We start from the raw sequence: 17,008 nt of genomic DNA, 5'->3' as shown, positions 1-17,008 counted from the left end.
ATTCATTACTCACTTCCTCCTTTGTGCCATCAGAACCTCAGCATCCTCTTTTAGAGATTTCTTATAATTACTCTGCAAGTATTTATTTTCATGCCTGTCACCCCTAACAGAGTTGTCAGGTAAGAAATGTGTCTTATGTCGTGGTCCCAGCTTGTGAAGCCCGTAAGTACTCAACAAATATTTGATAAATAAAGACCATGAGGCTGGGAAGTATGACTTCAGGAGAAGTGACTTCCCTTCCAGCTGATAACCAAGCAAAGGGGACAGAGATGAAGGGAAAACGAAAGCTTTAAGAGAAATGAAGACTTTTCTGATCAAAAGCAGTAGACTAAGTTCAAAAGCTTTGAACGGTAATCAAGAAAAAAAAAAGTGAGGAAAAAAATGCTAGAAAGCAGATGAGAAGTTTAAGTGGTGAAAAGATCCAACCTGAGGCCTGGTGTCCAAGAAAGAGGGACATTTCAGTGAATGGCAGACCAGGGGAGTGTTTGAGAGGCAAAAGCTCTCTATTAACTCAATGGTGAGATCTAGAAATTCCAAGCAAAGAGAACTTAACTTTCTCAGTTGGATGGGAGAGTCAAGAGTTTCTAGCTTGATCTGACATTAGAAGCAGAAAGAGAATGATGATGAGAGGCAGAAAAAAGGAATATGGATAGAAAGACACGGTAAAGAGGTTCTGAATTAAATTCAGGAGCCTGCCAAGTCAGCTTCAGGAAGCTTGAGACAGAACATTTCAACCTAGAATTACAGTGGACTTGAGACACACAAGGAAGGACTCGTTTCCTTGGGGTGCCTTCCATCCTTTATCACTGCCAGTGTTCAAAATGACCTTCTGCAAACACACTCACTCTTATGGTTCAAACATACATTTATTTATGAACGTCTCCTATGTTCTAATGCTTCTGGAGAGAAAACAGTTTCTGTGTTCTGCGGAATTAGGAAGTGCGAGTATTTGAGATTTACCAAATCTTAGTTTTTGAACCTACCAGGTATCCTAGAATAAATGAAGGAATGCATGCACATGGTAATAGTCATTACTGTGGAAATTTCTAGAATTTTGTAGAGAAAACCAGTTAAATGTGTCAGAGGTAGCACAATATAGTAAAATAGCACTGGAATCACATAGATAGGGCTTTGAGTCCCATCTGGCCATCCAGTAGCCATGAGACCTTTAGGAGCCTCATAATCCTTACTCACAGGGTTGTAAACAAACAGCTCGCAGGGAGAAGACCCTGGAGCAGCCCCGTGACCATGCCCAGTACTCACGAATCCTCCTTCCTGTTTCCTGCCTTTCCTCTCACCTCCCACACCAAGGCTCCCGAATCTCCATGAACATTCACCACCAACAGGTTTGAATACAGTCAGAATATGCAGATCAGCCCCATCAAGGGGCAAATCATTCCTCTCTGGAAGCTCACTGAAGAACCCCCATTTGTAGGCTCCATTGTTTCCTTCCACCACCCCCCAAATATTGATGTGGTTCATTCCACTGCTCCCTAAGTCACAGAGCTGGATTGGGAAAATAAATTTCTTTACAGTTTCGCCTTAAATTCTATTGCATTAGTTCTTAACTTTGTCATTCTTCTCCAAATCCTTATTCGCACTCCAGTTTTGCAGGTAACAGAAAAGGGACAGAGGGGAAGAGACCAGCTAGCCGTGGTTGAGGCTGGAGAGCCAATCACAGACATCGTTCCCAGTACAACGCTTTGTACTTGACCACACCACCTTTCTTCTCTGCTACCTGTCCAGGCTATACCTGGAAAATCCCATTTCCTAGTCTTTGTAGGATAAATAAAACCAGCAAAGGAGGCAGGTGCTAAATAAAAGTGTTGTAGGGTTTTCTGTTTGTTTTGTTTCACCGGGGGACTTTTTTTGACAGTTAAGCGTGGGGTTTTGCTCATTAGGGGAGTACTAACAATAACCTCCTTCCCAGCTCTGTCCTCTGTTAATGAGATTAGCTGCTTGACCAAGCCACTGGACTCCCTCAATTTAAGAAAGGGAGCAGGAAGGGGCAGAGGGAGAGAGGGAATCTCAAAGAAGCTCCACACCCAGCACGGAACCCAACGTGGGGCTGGATCTCACAACCCGGAGATACGATCTGAGTTGAAATCATGAGCCGGCTCAAGTAACCGAGCCACCCGGGCGGCCTTGGACTATCCTAATTATTAATGGAAGTTCGTTGGTTCTCAGCTTGTTCCATGACATATAATATAAAGTCGTGCTCGCAAAAATAAGGAATAGAGAGTCAGAAATGTCTGCCTTTTTATAATGTGAGAGTTAAAGGCATGGAATTGGGAGCTAACACTAAAGTAGATTCCAAGCTTTACCACTTCGTAGCTGCATGACTGAAGGCAAATTTCTCAACTCACGAGTTCCACTCTCCTCACTGGTGAATATTTCCTCATCGGTACATAAAAATTGTAACTACCTTATGGAGCTCACCGAGGGTTACATGAACATTTAACCTAAGCACTCAGGATAATATGGTATACAGTGGGCACTCAGTAAATGTACTGTGGCTGCTGCCATCAAGAACAGTCTGCTAACTTCTGGTGAAGCTGTGAACCTAGAGCTTGGTGAGCACAGATGCCCGGACAGGAGGTGCTGAATGCGTATAGTGCAGGATGGGCAAGACTGCACGAGAATGTTAGAACGGGTAATGAGGAGTTGCACAGTGATGATGCCCGGGGTGTGCTCCTCACGGCACAAACACGTGTGCACCTCCTGGGAATCAGAAAATGGAGGGTAACCATGTGTACACACGTGCAGGTGTAACGGGACCTTGGGACCGTAAGCTAAGGACAGAGCCGGACAACGGGAGAGGAAAGGACTAGAAACTTCAAGGAAATGCCAGTGTATTGGACCTTTGAGGAAAATAAAAGTAAAGAGTTAAAAGAGAACGCTGAAAATGCCTGTCTCTGCTTTAGCTCTGTGAAGCTGGAGCTCCAGGAGGAGTGCCACCCAATTCTTGAGCCTCCCCTGGCCCTGCCTATTAGGAACCCCATTCCCACTGGAGGGTGGGGTCTGGAGTTGCTCTTCCGGCCCAAGCCCTGAATTCCAGGTAAGGGCTTTGCTTCCTTACACCCACCAAGCAGCATCTCTTTCGCTTAATCTGTGTTTATCTTGGACTGTTTCCTTCTGATTTGCAAACCATGTGTCCAGCTAGGACTGATGCTTACTCTGAGCTCCAGCCTGCTTGCCTGGGCCACAATACCAGCCCCTTCTCTAGAGGATTTGGGACTGTTTCCTATCCCTTACTCATGACTGAATTAAATCCGAAACAGACGTGGCTAACCACCCAACTTCAAAAAATACCTCTCATGGGACCTCCATTCCTACCTCCACATGAGGCCCCTCAGAGACAGTACGTAATTGCAGCAAACACTAAAATGCACGAGCCCGCACGCACGCTGAGATCAGGCCTGGGAACACCCTCCCTCTGCTTCACATTTCCAAGAGATCTTCCCTGGGGTGAGGTTCCTATCCTGAGCTCTGGTCCCAACTCCTAGAGAATTTTTTTCTATTTCACCACTTGTCAGACACCAAAACCTAGTACTTCTTATGCTAGAGTCTCTACAGGCTAATAAGAACATTTTTGTATGCCAGGTAAACGAAATGTCAGCCTCTTCGTGGTGTTCATCTGTGCATTTGATCTAAGAAACCTTATTCCTTCCCACGGTTCCAACTATCACTATGTCTCAGACCCTCACCTCTTTGAGGCCTCATCTGCACATTTTAACAGATGCTTCAAGTTCAACGTGTCTAACTCCAGTCTTGTTCTCTTTTCCCACTCGTTTCTTATAAAGGAATCCCTCCCCCCTGCCTCCCTCTAGCTCCGTTGCCAGTATACCTATATCCTATCACCTCAGACAGAAATCATAGCTTTGGCGATCTCCCGTCTGTCCCTGAGTACATTTGGTTGGTCACTAAATTTCAGCATCTCTCAAATTTGACCCTTCTCGATCTCCACGTCACCTCCTTAAATTAGGGTTCCACTCCTTCTACTAGATACTAATCATGAGATGCTTACTACGTGTCAGAAATTGTGTTAAGCATTATTCATGCAGTATCTTCATGATTTTTTTCCAAAAATTCTATAAAGTATTTTATAGTATTATTATCATACTCATTTTATAGATAAAGACCCTGAACCTCAGAGAATGTGTGTATCTTCCCTACCATCTCAGGGTTAGCAAGTGATGGTATGAACCCAGGCTGCAAAGCCCTTGACCATCCCTCTACACAGAACTTCATTACCTCCTAAGTGGCCTCCGTACTTTCCCCACCAAATCTAGGGTTGCGGGTTTAATCTAATCATGTCCATCCATGCTTTAAGGCCTCCATTGATTCCCCATTGCTTCCAGGGTAAGACCTGAGTGCCTAGAGAGGGCATGTAAGGTCTTCCCTGCGATTTGGCCCCAAGCACACTCCAGACGCACGGAAACAGTTTCCATTCTTTACCTGTCAATCTGTCACTCCTTTTCCCTGGGGAGACCCGAGAGCATGTAACCGAAGGAGGCCCAGCAGCCCAGAGAGAAAGCAGCACTGAGTGTGGGTCCTGCAAGGCTGGGACTGAGTCCAGGCCCTGGTGACGCCGTAAGGGACGTCTGTGTCGATGCCCTTAGAAAGAGACTTACAGAGGTGCGGAGAGAATCTGTGTTTCATCCTACAAACGAAAGCAAGTATTGCAGAACACTGGAGAGAAACGGCCGAGAGAAGTCGGCAAAAGGACAGAAAAGGAAATGAAGCAAAGTAGGGTCATTCCGTAGGCACCTGTAAAAATTAGGATTCCTGACTGAAAGCTGTCCAGACAGCATAGGGAAGGTCGTAAGTGAAGACTGGAGATTCCGTGCTCTTGGGCATTTGCAGGGGAGGGAATCCTCTTTCTCAGACCCCCCCCAGACCATTCCTGTAGTTTTCACTGTGCCCTTGATGCACAGAGAAACTGCCCTTGACTATTAAATTCAAATTCAATCATAATCATATTTCAAAACATTATGTTAAGTTCTGGGAAAATCAGTTTAAGATACCAGTCCCAGATCTTGAGAAATTCAATATAAACTTTACTTCTGACTCTAAGGTCCCTGAGGGCAGGGATCAGGATTCAGCTGACTCTGATCCCCAGGACAGAGCAAAGCCACAGAATACACATGAAGCTCGCACAATCAGGAAGGAATCAAAGAATGGAAGAGTAAATGAAGGATTGAGTCTAAAGGACCTTTCTTAGCAGGTTGCCTGGCACAGAAGGGATTCTGGCAAATTACTAGAAAGACCGCCTGAAAGGAGAGTGGTGACTGACAGCTCAGAGAGCGGCCCCCAGCTCCGCGGGCCACTAGGCCAAGGAAGCTCAGCTCCACGTGAAGACACGGCTTCCCCTCGTGCAGCAAGATAAGGTCCTGCCCCAATTCTCCTGTGAAGAAGAGGATCCCACACTCAAGGAGCTGTGTTCCCGCAAGAACAACAGAAAAGGCATCTAAAGCAAAGCTGTTCTTATTTTTAGCAATATCATTTTTTCCCGAAGCAAGTTCCTTTTCCCCACTCATTAATTGGTAAGCGATTCCTGCCTGCCAACATTTTTGGGAGGGAGACCTAGAAGCACAGCCCCATTTTACCTTATTTTATTTGAAATATTTATTTATTTGAGAGAGAGAATACACACACAAGCGAGGGGGAGGGGCAAAGACAGAGGGAGAAGCTGGCTCCCCGCTGAGCAGGGAGACCAACATGGGACTCGATCCCAGGACCCTGGGATCATGACCTGAGCTGAAGACAAACGTTTAACTGACCGAGCCACCCAGGCGCTCCTCACAGCTCCATTTTATAGAACAAAGATCACTGCTGAAGGTCATGGAAAATCATCATTGTAAAGAGAGGCATCTTCAGAAATTTTGCATATAGCTCCAGCATCTTTTAAGTTTTGAAGTCCCAGAAGTGGGGTTTTGACCTCAGAATCACATGTTTCCCAGGATATCTTGGCCTTCTCACTCCTAAGGTTTCACTTCATTCAGTATGATGGTACAAATCTTCCTTTTCCTGGCTTCAAGTTAGATCTTCTTTAAGACGTTTATCTTTTGTCCTCACACTGTTAACAATTGTCCTAGTTTCTTAAAACACTGCTTAGGGACAACCGATGGGCAGGTTTTCTAAGTGTAGGAGATGAATATGAAGTATCCCATATCTCCTCTGGGTTTGGTCCATGGTCCAGATGAGGAAATAAAGCCTGTCCATCCCCCAGAAGCACTGTCAGGATGGGAGCAAAGTATTTGGAGAAATGTAGGCCGGCAAGATCAAGGTTTAAAGGCAGAGAGAATGCAGATAGGATCTATTTTTCCCCCTAAAAAAAGAGGAACCATTCATCTTCCTATATACCTGGGTTAAGAATAAAATAAAATAAAATAAGATAAAATAAAAAGACTTTAGAAAGAATAGTAGACATTCCCTTGGTATTTGCCTAATATCTAAGCCTGATTATCCAGCTCTCCCATTGGTTCTAGAAGTTAATCGCCTGCCTTCCAGCAAATTCCTTTCCTGCCTAAATTGGCCAGGATCAACTTCTCCTGTTTGCTAACATGACACCTGACTACTCAAGCCATTTTATGGTTAGGGTGACCAGATGTACCATTTGGAGATTTAAAAAAAAAAAAAAAAATGACCGCATTCTTGTATGTTTTCTCCCTATTAGTCCCCAAAGGCAGGACTAGCTCCCCCTCTTCCATGGTGCTATGGTGAATGTCAGTGCTGCCCTTGCCCAAGAAGGCCTTGCTCATGGCCTAGTTCTTATTTGCTGCCCACAACGCTGGTACTTGTGCACACTGTGCTCGCCATTCATTAAGCATATGTCCTGGGTGTCCAACTGAGCCATGCTTTCCCGTTCTCAGCTGCCACTGTACAGATGAAAGCCAGAAGCATATCTCTTTTCTGTCTGGTGGGCCTTGTCTTCCAGAGATCGACATGAGCTCATGAGTAATGTCTAGCCGGCCTACCTACCGTTCCAGTGGGACCAAAGCTGCACTGGAAGAGGTTAGTCCCCGTCCTGCAAGGCAGAGGTCCTTTGGAAACTGTCCTGGTTCACTGGTTCACTGATTCACTGGGTGGGTCAGCTTTCTGGGATGCACCGGCTCTTTGGACAGAGAAAACTCCTGTAAGAAAGTTCTAACCAACCTCTACCACCTCGTTACCTGTGTTTCCAGTTTAGATCTCCCACCTGAGCTCCAGACCCAAATACATGACCTCATTCTCCATGTGGATGGGACACAGACACCTCCAACTTGTCGCTCTGTAGAAGGAGACACTAACTGCCCGCTTCCCTTAGTGAAGGAACTTCTCGGGTTTTAATCCAGCCAGCCAACCCAACCAAACACTATGCCTCCTAGCTTCTCTGTAGTTAGTTGTGATCGAATATTCAGGACGAAGGTACATGAGGAGAAGTGCCTTGCAGCTTCTGGGCCACCTCCCCAGAGCCGCATGACAACCTGCATGCCCTGGGCCTCTGCTCTCCTCGCTCCAGCTGGCTGGGAACGGCTGTCACGGGGGCAGTCTGGGCAGCCGCATGCTGGGAATGGCAGACGCACCCCCAGGACGTCTGAATTGCTACCGGAGAGAGAAGGAAATTATTTTGTGTGAGTTTCTGTATTTTAGAGTTTCTTTGCTGTAGCAACTTAGACCGTACTTTTATAAAATGCAAAATATCAACCTTTATCTCCCTCCCTTATGTGTTTCATCTTCTGTGTTAGTTCATGCCCAAAAATGTCATCTCCAGCAATCCCACGCCACAAGCCTGAAGGGTCTCTGGCACTCCTGCCCCTTCGGTCTGCAGGTCCAACCATGTCACCACTACCCCTCCATCTGCAGTCACTCTGTCCACCTCTCCCATCCCCACTGCACCCTGTGACGTCAGGCTCTTGGTATGCCTTTCCTCTCTTCCCGCACGAGTCTCCCGGGTGCTCTCTGCTGCATGTTTGCCCACACCTATCCCACTCTCCACATTGCGGTGCAAATGATATTTCCAAAATGCACATCTAAGCATGGCACTCCTTTGCTCTGACCCTTTCAAAGTGGCCTTCTAGCCACTTCAGGAGCACAAGGGACAACCGGCCCCCTTTCAGAGAAGGCCGCTCTCTTTCATTCCTCCTGCGGCACTAAATTCCCCAACCATACTAAAATATTTGGAATTTTCAGAGATCATGTCCTCCCTGATTCTTTAAATCTATAAATCCCCCTTCTTCCATCCCACTTTTCCCCTAGTAATTCCTATGTATCCCTCCAAACTCGCTCAGCTATCACTTCCTCCAGAAGTTTCTTCTCGCTCTTACTGTAGTCCCAGCACCCCAGAGAATGACATGGCAGTTGCCTGAGAATTTCCTACCCAGCTCTCTGTCTCTGTCATCAGCAACAAACTCTCCCCAGCAGCCTTTAAAGACTCCGCGGCGTGGTAGGTACTCAGCACATTTGTTGAATGATTTAACCCAGTTAATAGATCAGATTATTTGTTCCCAATTAGTTTTCCCTCCAGACTCTTGCCTTGTTCCCTGTAGGTAGAATGCACTTACCACTCCAAGAACCCTGGGCTCTTCTGCGTGACCTGCATGCCATAAGACGCGTCCAAGGAGAAGCTTAAAAGGCATGTGCCTGCTTTGGCTCTGGTCACTCTAGGCTCTCGCCCTGCCCCTTTGAGCCCTCTGCCACAACACAAGCATGCCCAGACAGTGGCTGACCCTTCGTCCTCGGTCTCAGAAGAAGAAAACATTTGGAACTCAGCCAAGTCTACCAATTCTAGCCAATTCACAGCTGACTTGAAGCTGACTTCAGCTCCCATGTCATATGAGCAAGAACGAGATGTTTGCTCTTGAGAGCGTTTGAGATTTGGAGGCTGCTCAAGGCTATGTCAAAATGCTGACCGATACACCTCTTTGGGGCTCATAGTTCGTATTGAGGGCCTACTGTGTGCCAAACATTGCGCTAGGAGTTTTACATATCTGCTTTAACGATCACAACAACCCTGGCAGGTAAATTAATTTCCCGTGTTTAAAGCCAGAGAAAATAAGGTAAAATATTAAGGTAGAATTCAAACCCAGGTCAGTTTGAATCTAATCCCTCTCCTTGCACGGCCTCTAAGTCTGCCTCCGGATGAGCCAAGGGCATGGGAGGAGTGACAGGGCAGGATCCCAGGCTGAATGCGAGGGTTCGACTCCCAAGGCAGGGCACCACTTCCTGCAGGAGTGCGGACACTGCAGGAGAACAGGGGAAGCAACATATTCTTCTCAGCTCTTCCTTGTTTCTTGGCCCATAAAGAACACTAGTCATCCAAAATGCCTTCTTCTACTTTCAGAGAGCCAAGAGCTATCTTGAAGACCAAAATGTTAAGCATGCACATGCCACAGCTATATCCTGTGTGGCTCCTGGGCACACAGCACCAGCCCCAAGGCCCAGGTGGGCTCTGAGATGCCAGCAGTATCTGCTGTCGCTGGGTCACGTCCTCTGCTCTGCTGGGCCTCACTTCTCATTTACGCCTTGCCTTTGGATCTCAGGGTCTAACTGGAAAAACTAAATGCTATTCTTTCTCACGTTCCCCTGCAACATTTCTCTGAGTTCTGTGAATTCTGAGCCCCTCGACCCAGTGCCCCATAACAGACACCATGTATGTTCACTTAAATCAAGAGTTCTACTTTGACCCACTGTGAGTGGAAAAGAATGTTTCCCTTGGATTCTGGTCCTTGACACAACCAAGTCATATTAAGTCAGTGATACTGTTTCTTGATCTTTTAATCAATAAGATACCATGGACTTGGACAAGTTATTTATCCTCTCTGAGCCTTTGTGTTCTAATGTAGAAGTAGGTAATATTAGTCATTCTTGCTTAGGATGATCAAAAAGCATAATGTATATAAAAGTCCTTTAACATATGGGAAAGCATTATAGCATATAAAGAAGCAAGAACAAACCACCACATCATACCTTTCTTTATATTCTTGATTGGGGAAAAAAGGAGACATAAAAGCTAAAATGTTGGAAGGAGTGAAAAGGTGTGTGCATCCTGAAACCAAAGGGACATCCTGGGGCCATGCTGGCTCTAGTGGGATTCATCCCATCTGGTCCAAAGTGCTCACTTTCCTGTACCAGTCCCCAGCATGACCACATTTCATCGTTCAGAGTGGACCCTCTCCTGTCCACCAAGCACTGAGTGCTATTCCATTTGTTCCTCTGAAAATCCTAACGAGACCTCTCCCTCCCCAGCTGGTGTCTTTCATTCCAATCATTAATGAACAGGGAAGGGCTACAGAAATGGGCTTTTCACTGGGTGAATTATAAAAGGAAGACTGGACCTGTCACTTTTTGGTCATGACTTCCAACTCATCAAAATTAAGTGGAGACAAGATTCTAAACCATAGCATCTTTAGAGCTGAAAGTGACCTCCGAAGTCATCTCATTCAACAGATTATGAGACTCAGATCCCATGGTTATAGAGTCAGTCTATGGGGCAGGAAGGACTAGAACCCAAACCTTAATTCCCAGGTCAGGGTTCCCCCCACCAACCAAGTTCTGGTACTAAAACTATGAACACTGTACTGAGCACTAAGTACTTACCCTAAGACTATAAGCATAGTATTGCCCTAAAACCGCTACTACTACTAATTCCAAGCCTGTAGAAATGAGCCAACCAGCAGAATCATGTGAGTCTAAAATCTAAAGAGTGATACTGAAAACAAGCCCTCTCTCCCGGTCCAGAGAGAAGCATCTGGCTGAGAGAAGGAGGGGAGAGCGGAGGGCTGTGATAATGTTGAAAGAAGGTGCTCGGTAAGAGCAAGGTCTCTTCTGCAGGGAAAAGGAGAACAGAGGAGGGAGAGAAATTAAAAATGTGCAGGACAGGGAAGAAGACAACGGAAGCTGAGGCGTCAGCAGTCTCTGAAAGCGACTCTTCCTTCTCCGGGACTAATATTAACACTTGAATCTCTGCTTCCAAGCCTGTCGGCACACAGTCACCAGGCATCTACCCGAATGTAAACCAGACCAGGTGACAACCACCCCTCAGAAATGTCCTTCCCCCCACAGGGTGGGTTAGGAGCCACCGTGAGGTACCCCCACTGCACTTGGTACAGATCTCCATTATTGCTTGGACACAAGCTACTCCATAACTGTGTCCTGCCACCAGACTGCGAGTGCTAGAAGGCAGGGCCATGTCTAACTGCACCTGGATGTAGGGGTTTACTCAGCCGCTGACGAGGCATGAACACGTGTCTTCCCTCAGCCGCCACCTCTCCTAGGAGTTCCCTTCAGGATGGCTCCATCCCCACTTCAGGCTTGACTTGGGGGTGCCCATGCTCTCCTAGCCCCTCATGTGGCTCTCGCAGCTCTGATTGGAAGACCTTCTGCTTCCCAAAGTCACCAGAAAACCGGGCACCTGGGTGGCTCGGTGGGTTAAAGCCTCTGACTTCGGCTCAGGTCATGATTCCAGGATCCTAGGATCCAGCCCCGAATCGGGCTCTCTGCTCAGCAGGTATCCTGCTTCCTCCTCTCTCTCTCTCTCTCTCTCTCTCTCTCTGCCTACTTGTGATCTCTGTCAAACAAATAAAAATCTTCAAAATCACCAGAAAACTCACTTGAGTCTAGACTGACGGCTCTGTGAGGGGAAGGACTGGGTCTTTGCTCTCTCTTTGCCCTTAGCACCTATCCTAACACTTGGGAAGCACAGGAATTTAGTATGTGCTCGTGGAAGGGATGAATAAATGAATGACTAAAACCGAAAGGCTAACAGAGCAAGCAACCATCATCACAGAGAGACCCAAGAGTCTCCAGGACAACGCAGGGCCTGCTTCCCGCCTGCGAGCGTGTTTGTGGAGTGGACACAGCACCCGCGTTCCTCACAGCCTCTGCTGCCAGCAAGGAGGAGATGCCATCCATCCGCATTCAGGAACAAAGACCGAGTGAACCCTCCTTCAGGTCCTACTGCTGGATGGCACCTGTTGCTAAAATAGCAGCTGAGAAGCGTCGTGTTTGTTCAAAACAACAATTTCGTACAGGAAGCAGCATCACAATGACAATAAGAAATCATGAGGCTAAATATACAGCGGAATTTCGCAATGAAAGACAAGGAAGGAGCTGCCTGAGGCTGAGGGAAAAAACTGAAGTGTTGATTAGAAATTGCTCAGCCTGCTTAAGAGAGACAAACAGGGGAGGGGGAGGGAGGAGAAAGAGAAAGTGGGGGAGGAGAAAGGGAGGGAGAAGGAGAATGAATGTGTGCCCCCGCCCCTGACTCATTTTTAATCTGTCCTTCCCTTTCTCCCTCCCTCTGTACCACCCCCTCAAGAGAGAATCCATTGATTGGGCCGGACTTAAATGTCTTACCTTTTCCTCTCGTGGTTTTTCTGCGAACGAACGAGGAGCCTGAATCCATCTCCTCCGTGACCGCTCCTCTCCCCCACCCCCCAGCCGCCATTGTTAGCTTCTCCACCTTGCTGAGGCTGAGAGGCAAGGGCTTGCGGGACTGATGGTGTGAGGGGGAAGCCGGAGCTGGGATCGGGGGTGCCTGACGTGCTCAGAAGGATCTTGAAAGCCAGCCTCACGTGCAGAGCAGAGAAGCCCCGGTGTCTGACAGCTGAGATGGCCCTAACGAGGACCTGTTGCCGGCCACCAGGCAGGGGGCGGCTTCTCCATGTACCAAGCAAAGAAGGCACGGACAGAGCAGCAACTCCCCTCAAAATAAACACAAAACAGAACTCCCTACGACCAAGAAAACCCAGAGAGGCAGCTTCGAAGAGTGCAAATGGGACGGGCCTGGGGTTCGGGGAACTGGGGTCGAGTCCCTGTCCCACTGCACATCTGCTGTGTGCCCGTCACCTCCCTGGGCCTCCATTTCTAGAAAATGAGGGCTGGCCTAGATGGCCTGTGGCCCCTTCCTCATAAAATGTTGTCAGCCATCTAGCAGGGCTCTGTGTTCCGCTTCTGCTTCCACTCCCTGCAAATACCTCAAGTGCTTTTTCTGGGCACACTCTGGGGTGTCTGGAAGAGCATCTCTGACTTAGAGCCAGGACGCCCAGCTTAGCTCAGGGAGGCGGCGACACAGGTTTCAGGCCCGAGTTCCCCCCTAGTATGGCAACACAGAAGTAGAGGCAAATCAAGGACATTCAGAATCTGTGAGGGTGGAAGTGGAAGGCACTGGGAGGCCAGGGGAGTGGGGAGACATGGATCAGCCAAACCCTGAAATTAGAGATGATTCATATTTGAATAATGTGGGAGGGATGAACTCAGAGCAGCCAAGAGAAGAGGCTAACTCTGCAGACAAGGCCTGCCCACCCCCCTCCCCCAAACCTCAAGCCAGCACAGAGCAGAGCCAGTGCTAGGGTCCTTCATTTGGAACAGGAAAAAAAATGGGGCCATCAATAATCTTATTCTGAAGCTAAGGGAAATAGAGTTTTTGCTTTGCTTCTTAAATACGTTCTACCCTCTTTCAATGACTACCTTAGATGTTTCGAAGTTCCTACTGACTTGATTTTTCCAAATCTTCTGATTGGTGCCCCCAGAGGGGACAGAACTGCATTTTTGGGTGCTGTTTTCTGCTTTCTCTCCTGCCCTGCATGGCCCTCACCCTGTCCTCTCAACCCTTCTGATCCCTTCTCCATCCCTCGGTCTCCACCTTGCTGGGAATCTTTGTCTCTTCCAAACTCCGGGAACCTTCCTGCCCGACCTCACCAGCATCCAAGCTCGGTCACTTCGTGAATGTCTCAGGGCCAGCCACCCTGCCTGGCCACCGGCCCCTCGACCTCGCAGGACCCTGGCGTCAGGCAACAAGAACCTTTCCAGACCTCAGGTGGGTGGGAAGAAAGTTCCCCAAAGGGAGGGAGAACCATGGAGTATGGAGCTAGCGGAAGCGACTCTGGTGCCGGGAGCAGCTCTCCCTTCTGAGTGTCTCTGCGGTTCCTCCTTCCTGGGGGAGGAAGGTTCTGCTCCGCTGTGGGACCACTCCTCCCACGGGCACCGAGCGAGCGAGAGCAGGGCCCGAAACTCCACAACCAATCAGCCCCGGTCCCCATCTTGCTCCTCATCCCGCCCCACCGCAGCCCCGGAGCCCCGGGGAGAGCGCCGCGGGGTCTCCCGCTTCTCCGGGGAAGGAATCGGGGAGACACGCTCCTCCGCCCCTCACCTCCAGCAAACCAGTGCTCTTAATCAATGTCTCCTCCGAGCTTTCTTTTTCCTTTTCTTTTTTTGTTTTTGTTTTTTTTGTTTTTTTCTTTTTTCCCCTAACCAGGCTCTTCCCAGGGCCCACAGCACCACAAAGTCAGGGTGAGACCGAGAAGAACCGTTGTGTGGAAGAGGACATGCCCGAGCTCTCCCGTGAGGAGTCAAACACCTGCCTCTCGGCCGTCTCACTTGTGTCGGGGTCCTCCCCCGCCTCCTCCATCATTCTCGCACACACACACGCACACGCGCGCGCGCACACACACATACACACACGGCCCCTTCCCCCACTCACCGCCGACCTGTGAGCAGCTGGAAGCCCAGCCCCGGGGACCCGGGGGTGGGGTGGGAACGCGGCCCCGAGGGAACGCGCGCAAAGTTGCTCGCCGGGGTCGGGAAGGACGCCCACCTGTTAGCCAGAAGACGGCGGTCCACGCCAGCACGACCCCGTCCATGTTCCCCAACTTCCCATGCGGCTGGAGCAGCGGGCGAAGCGGGGGCCGGCGGCAGCGCGCGGCTCGGGGTAACCGGGCGGCCGCGGCAGCGGCGGGGATGCGGCCGCGCCGCGCGAGCGGGCCCCCGGCGTCCCCCGGCGCCGCCGCCCGCCGGGCCCGCCTCGCCGCTCGCCCGGCGCGCGGGGCCGCGGGCTCCCCGGCTCGGCTCGGCTCGGCTCGGCTCCCGGCTGCGGCGCGGCTCCCGGCTTCGGCGCGGCTCCCCGGCGCGGCTCCCGCACGCCCAGGCAGCGAGCGCGGCGCGGGGTGAGCGCGACGCGGGGCGAGCGCCTCCCGGCCGCAGAGCCCGCCGCGCGGGGGAGCTCGGCCGCCGCCTCCTCCTCCCCGCCGCCCGCCGCCCGCCGCCCCGGGGCTTCCGAAGTTTCTGGGTCACGTGCCGGCCCCGAGGTCGCGCCTGGGAACAAAGTACGCCGCAGCGGAGGGTGCGGGGGAGGCGGCCGAGCGGGCTGGGGGGGCCGGGGGCTGCTCCCAGGGAGGCCAGCGTCCCGGAACCCAGGGAGTGGGAGCTCTGGCAGGGGGAGCGGTGAACGCAGGTGGCTGTGGCCAGCCTGAACCGGGACAGGGACAGACAGACCCAGAGGGGGACCTGTGGGGACTTGGCATAAATTGTCCCCGGACTTCGCCTAGCAGGTCCTCTGGGCAAAGGTGTTGGCTTCTGCTGGGCCCCCCATGCCCCCGGCTGCTTCCCTTCTTGTCAATGCAAGGACACCAGAGGCTCAGAGGTAGGAGGGAGACCAGCGCTGTTACCTTCTGTGGAAACACTGTGAGGCATAGTGAGGGCATGTGGCTCTTTAACAGAAAATATGTAAAACTCGAATGAAATAAACAAGTCTATCACTTACGTGTGTCCGACTCTTAATCACAGATCGGCCTTTTGGCTAAGATCCCATGCATGTGGCCAACACTTTACAGTGTGCACGGTGCATGCACATGGATTGTTTCCCTTTGTTTTTTTTATTTTTAATTTTTTAAATTTCTTTTTAGTGTACTAGAATTCATTGTTTATGCACCACACCCAGTGCTCCATGCAATACGTGCCTTCCTTAATCCCCACCACCAGGCTGGCCCAACTTCCCACCCCTCTGCCCCTTCAAAGTCCTCAGATTGTTTTTCAGAGTCTATAGTCTCTCATGGTTCTCCTCCCCCTTCCAATTTCCCTCAACTCCCTTCTCCTCTCCATCTCCTTATGTCCTCCGTGTTGTTCCTTATGCTCCACAAGTAAGTGAAACCATATGATAATTGACTCTCTCTCTGCTTGACTTATTTCACGCAGCATAATCTCCCAGTCCCATCCATGTTGCTACAAAAGTTGGGTATTCATCCTTTCTGATGGAGGCATCATACTCCATAGTGTATATGGACCTCATCTTCCTTATCCATTCGTCCGTTGAAGGACATCTTGGTTCTTTCCACAGTTTGGTGACCATTGCTGCTATGAACATTGGGGTACAGATGGCCCTTCTTTCACTACATCTATATCTTTGGGGGTAAATACCCAGTAGTGCACTTGCAGGGTCATAGGGAAGCTCTATTTTTAATTTCTTAAGGAATCTCTACACTGTTCTCCAAAGTGGCTGCACCAACTTGCATTCCCACCAACAGTGTAAGAGGGCTCCCCTTTCTCCACAACCTCTCCAACACACATTGTTCCCTGTCTTGTTAATTTTGGCCATTCTAACTGGTGTAAGGTGGTATCTCAATGTAGTTTTGGTTTGAATCTCCGTGATAGCTAGTGATGATGAACATTTTTTCATGTGTCTGTTAGCCATTTGTATGTCTTCATTGGAGAAGTGTCTGTTCATGTCTTCCGCCCATTTTTTGACATGATTATCTGCTTTGTATGTGTTAAGTTTGAGAAGTTCTTTATAGATCCTGGATATCAGCCTTTTGTCTGTACCATCATTTGTCTGTACCGTCTGAACCGTCTTCTCCCATTCCATGGGTTGCCTCTTTGTTTTGTTGACTGTTTCCTTGGCTGTGCAGAAGATTTTGATCTTGATGAAGTCCTAAAAGTTCATTTTCGTTTTTGTTTCCTTTGCCTTTGGAGACATATCTTGAAAGAAGTTGCTGTGGCTGATATCGAAGAGGTTACTGCCTATGCTCTCCTCTAGGATTCTGATGGATTCCTGCCTCATGTTGAGGTCTTTTATCCATTTCGAGTTTATCTTTGTGTATGGTGTAAGAGAATGGTCGAGTTTCATTCTTCTACATATAGCTGTCCAGTTTTCCCAGCACCATTTATTGAAGAGCTTGTTTCCATTTTTTTTAAGATTTTATTTATTTATTTGACAGACAGAGATCACAAGTGGGCAGAGAGGCAGGCAGAG

The 17,008-nt window shown here is 49.2% G+C and overlaps 1 protein-coding gene across 1 annotated transcript in view; it reads right to left on the bottom strand.

Moving 5' to 3' along the window:
- The window catches only part of LOC111150803 (immunoglobulin like domain containing receptor 2), a 54,538-nt gene extending 39,851 nt beyond the window's left edge, over window positions 1–14,687 (bottom strand). The window contains exon 1 of the mRNA XM_022508413.1: window positions 14,579–14,687. Within this exon, the coding sequence (XP_022364121.1) occupies window positions 14,579–14,624 (46 nt within the window). The 5' untranslated portion in view covers window positions 14,625–14,687. The remainder of the gene's footprint in view (window positions 1–14,578) is intronic.
- Between the last annotated feature and the right edge of the window lie 2,321 nt (window positions 14,688–17,008).

This window comes from Enhydra lutris, unplaced genomic scaffold, assembly GCF_002288905.1.
Source record: "Enhydra lutris kenyoni isolate GAN:26980312 unplaced genomic scaffold, ASM228890v2 scaffoldscaffold24, whole genome shotgun sequence".
Taxonomy (NCBI): Eukaryota; Metazoa; Chordata; class Mammalia; order Carnivora; family Mustelidae; genus Enhydra; species Enhydra lutris.
This window is presented reverse-complemented; position numbering and strand designations above follow the sequence as displayed.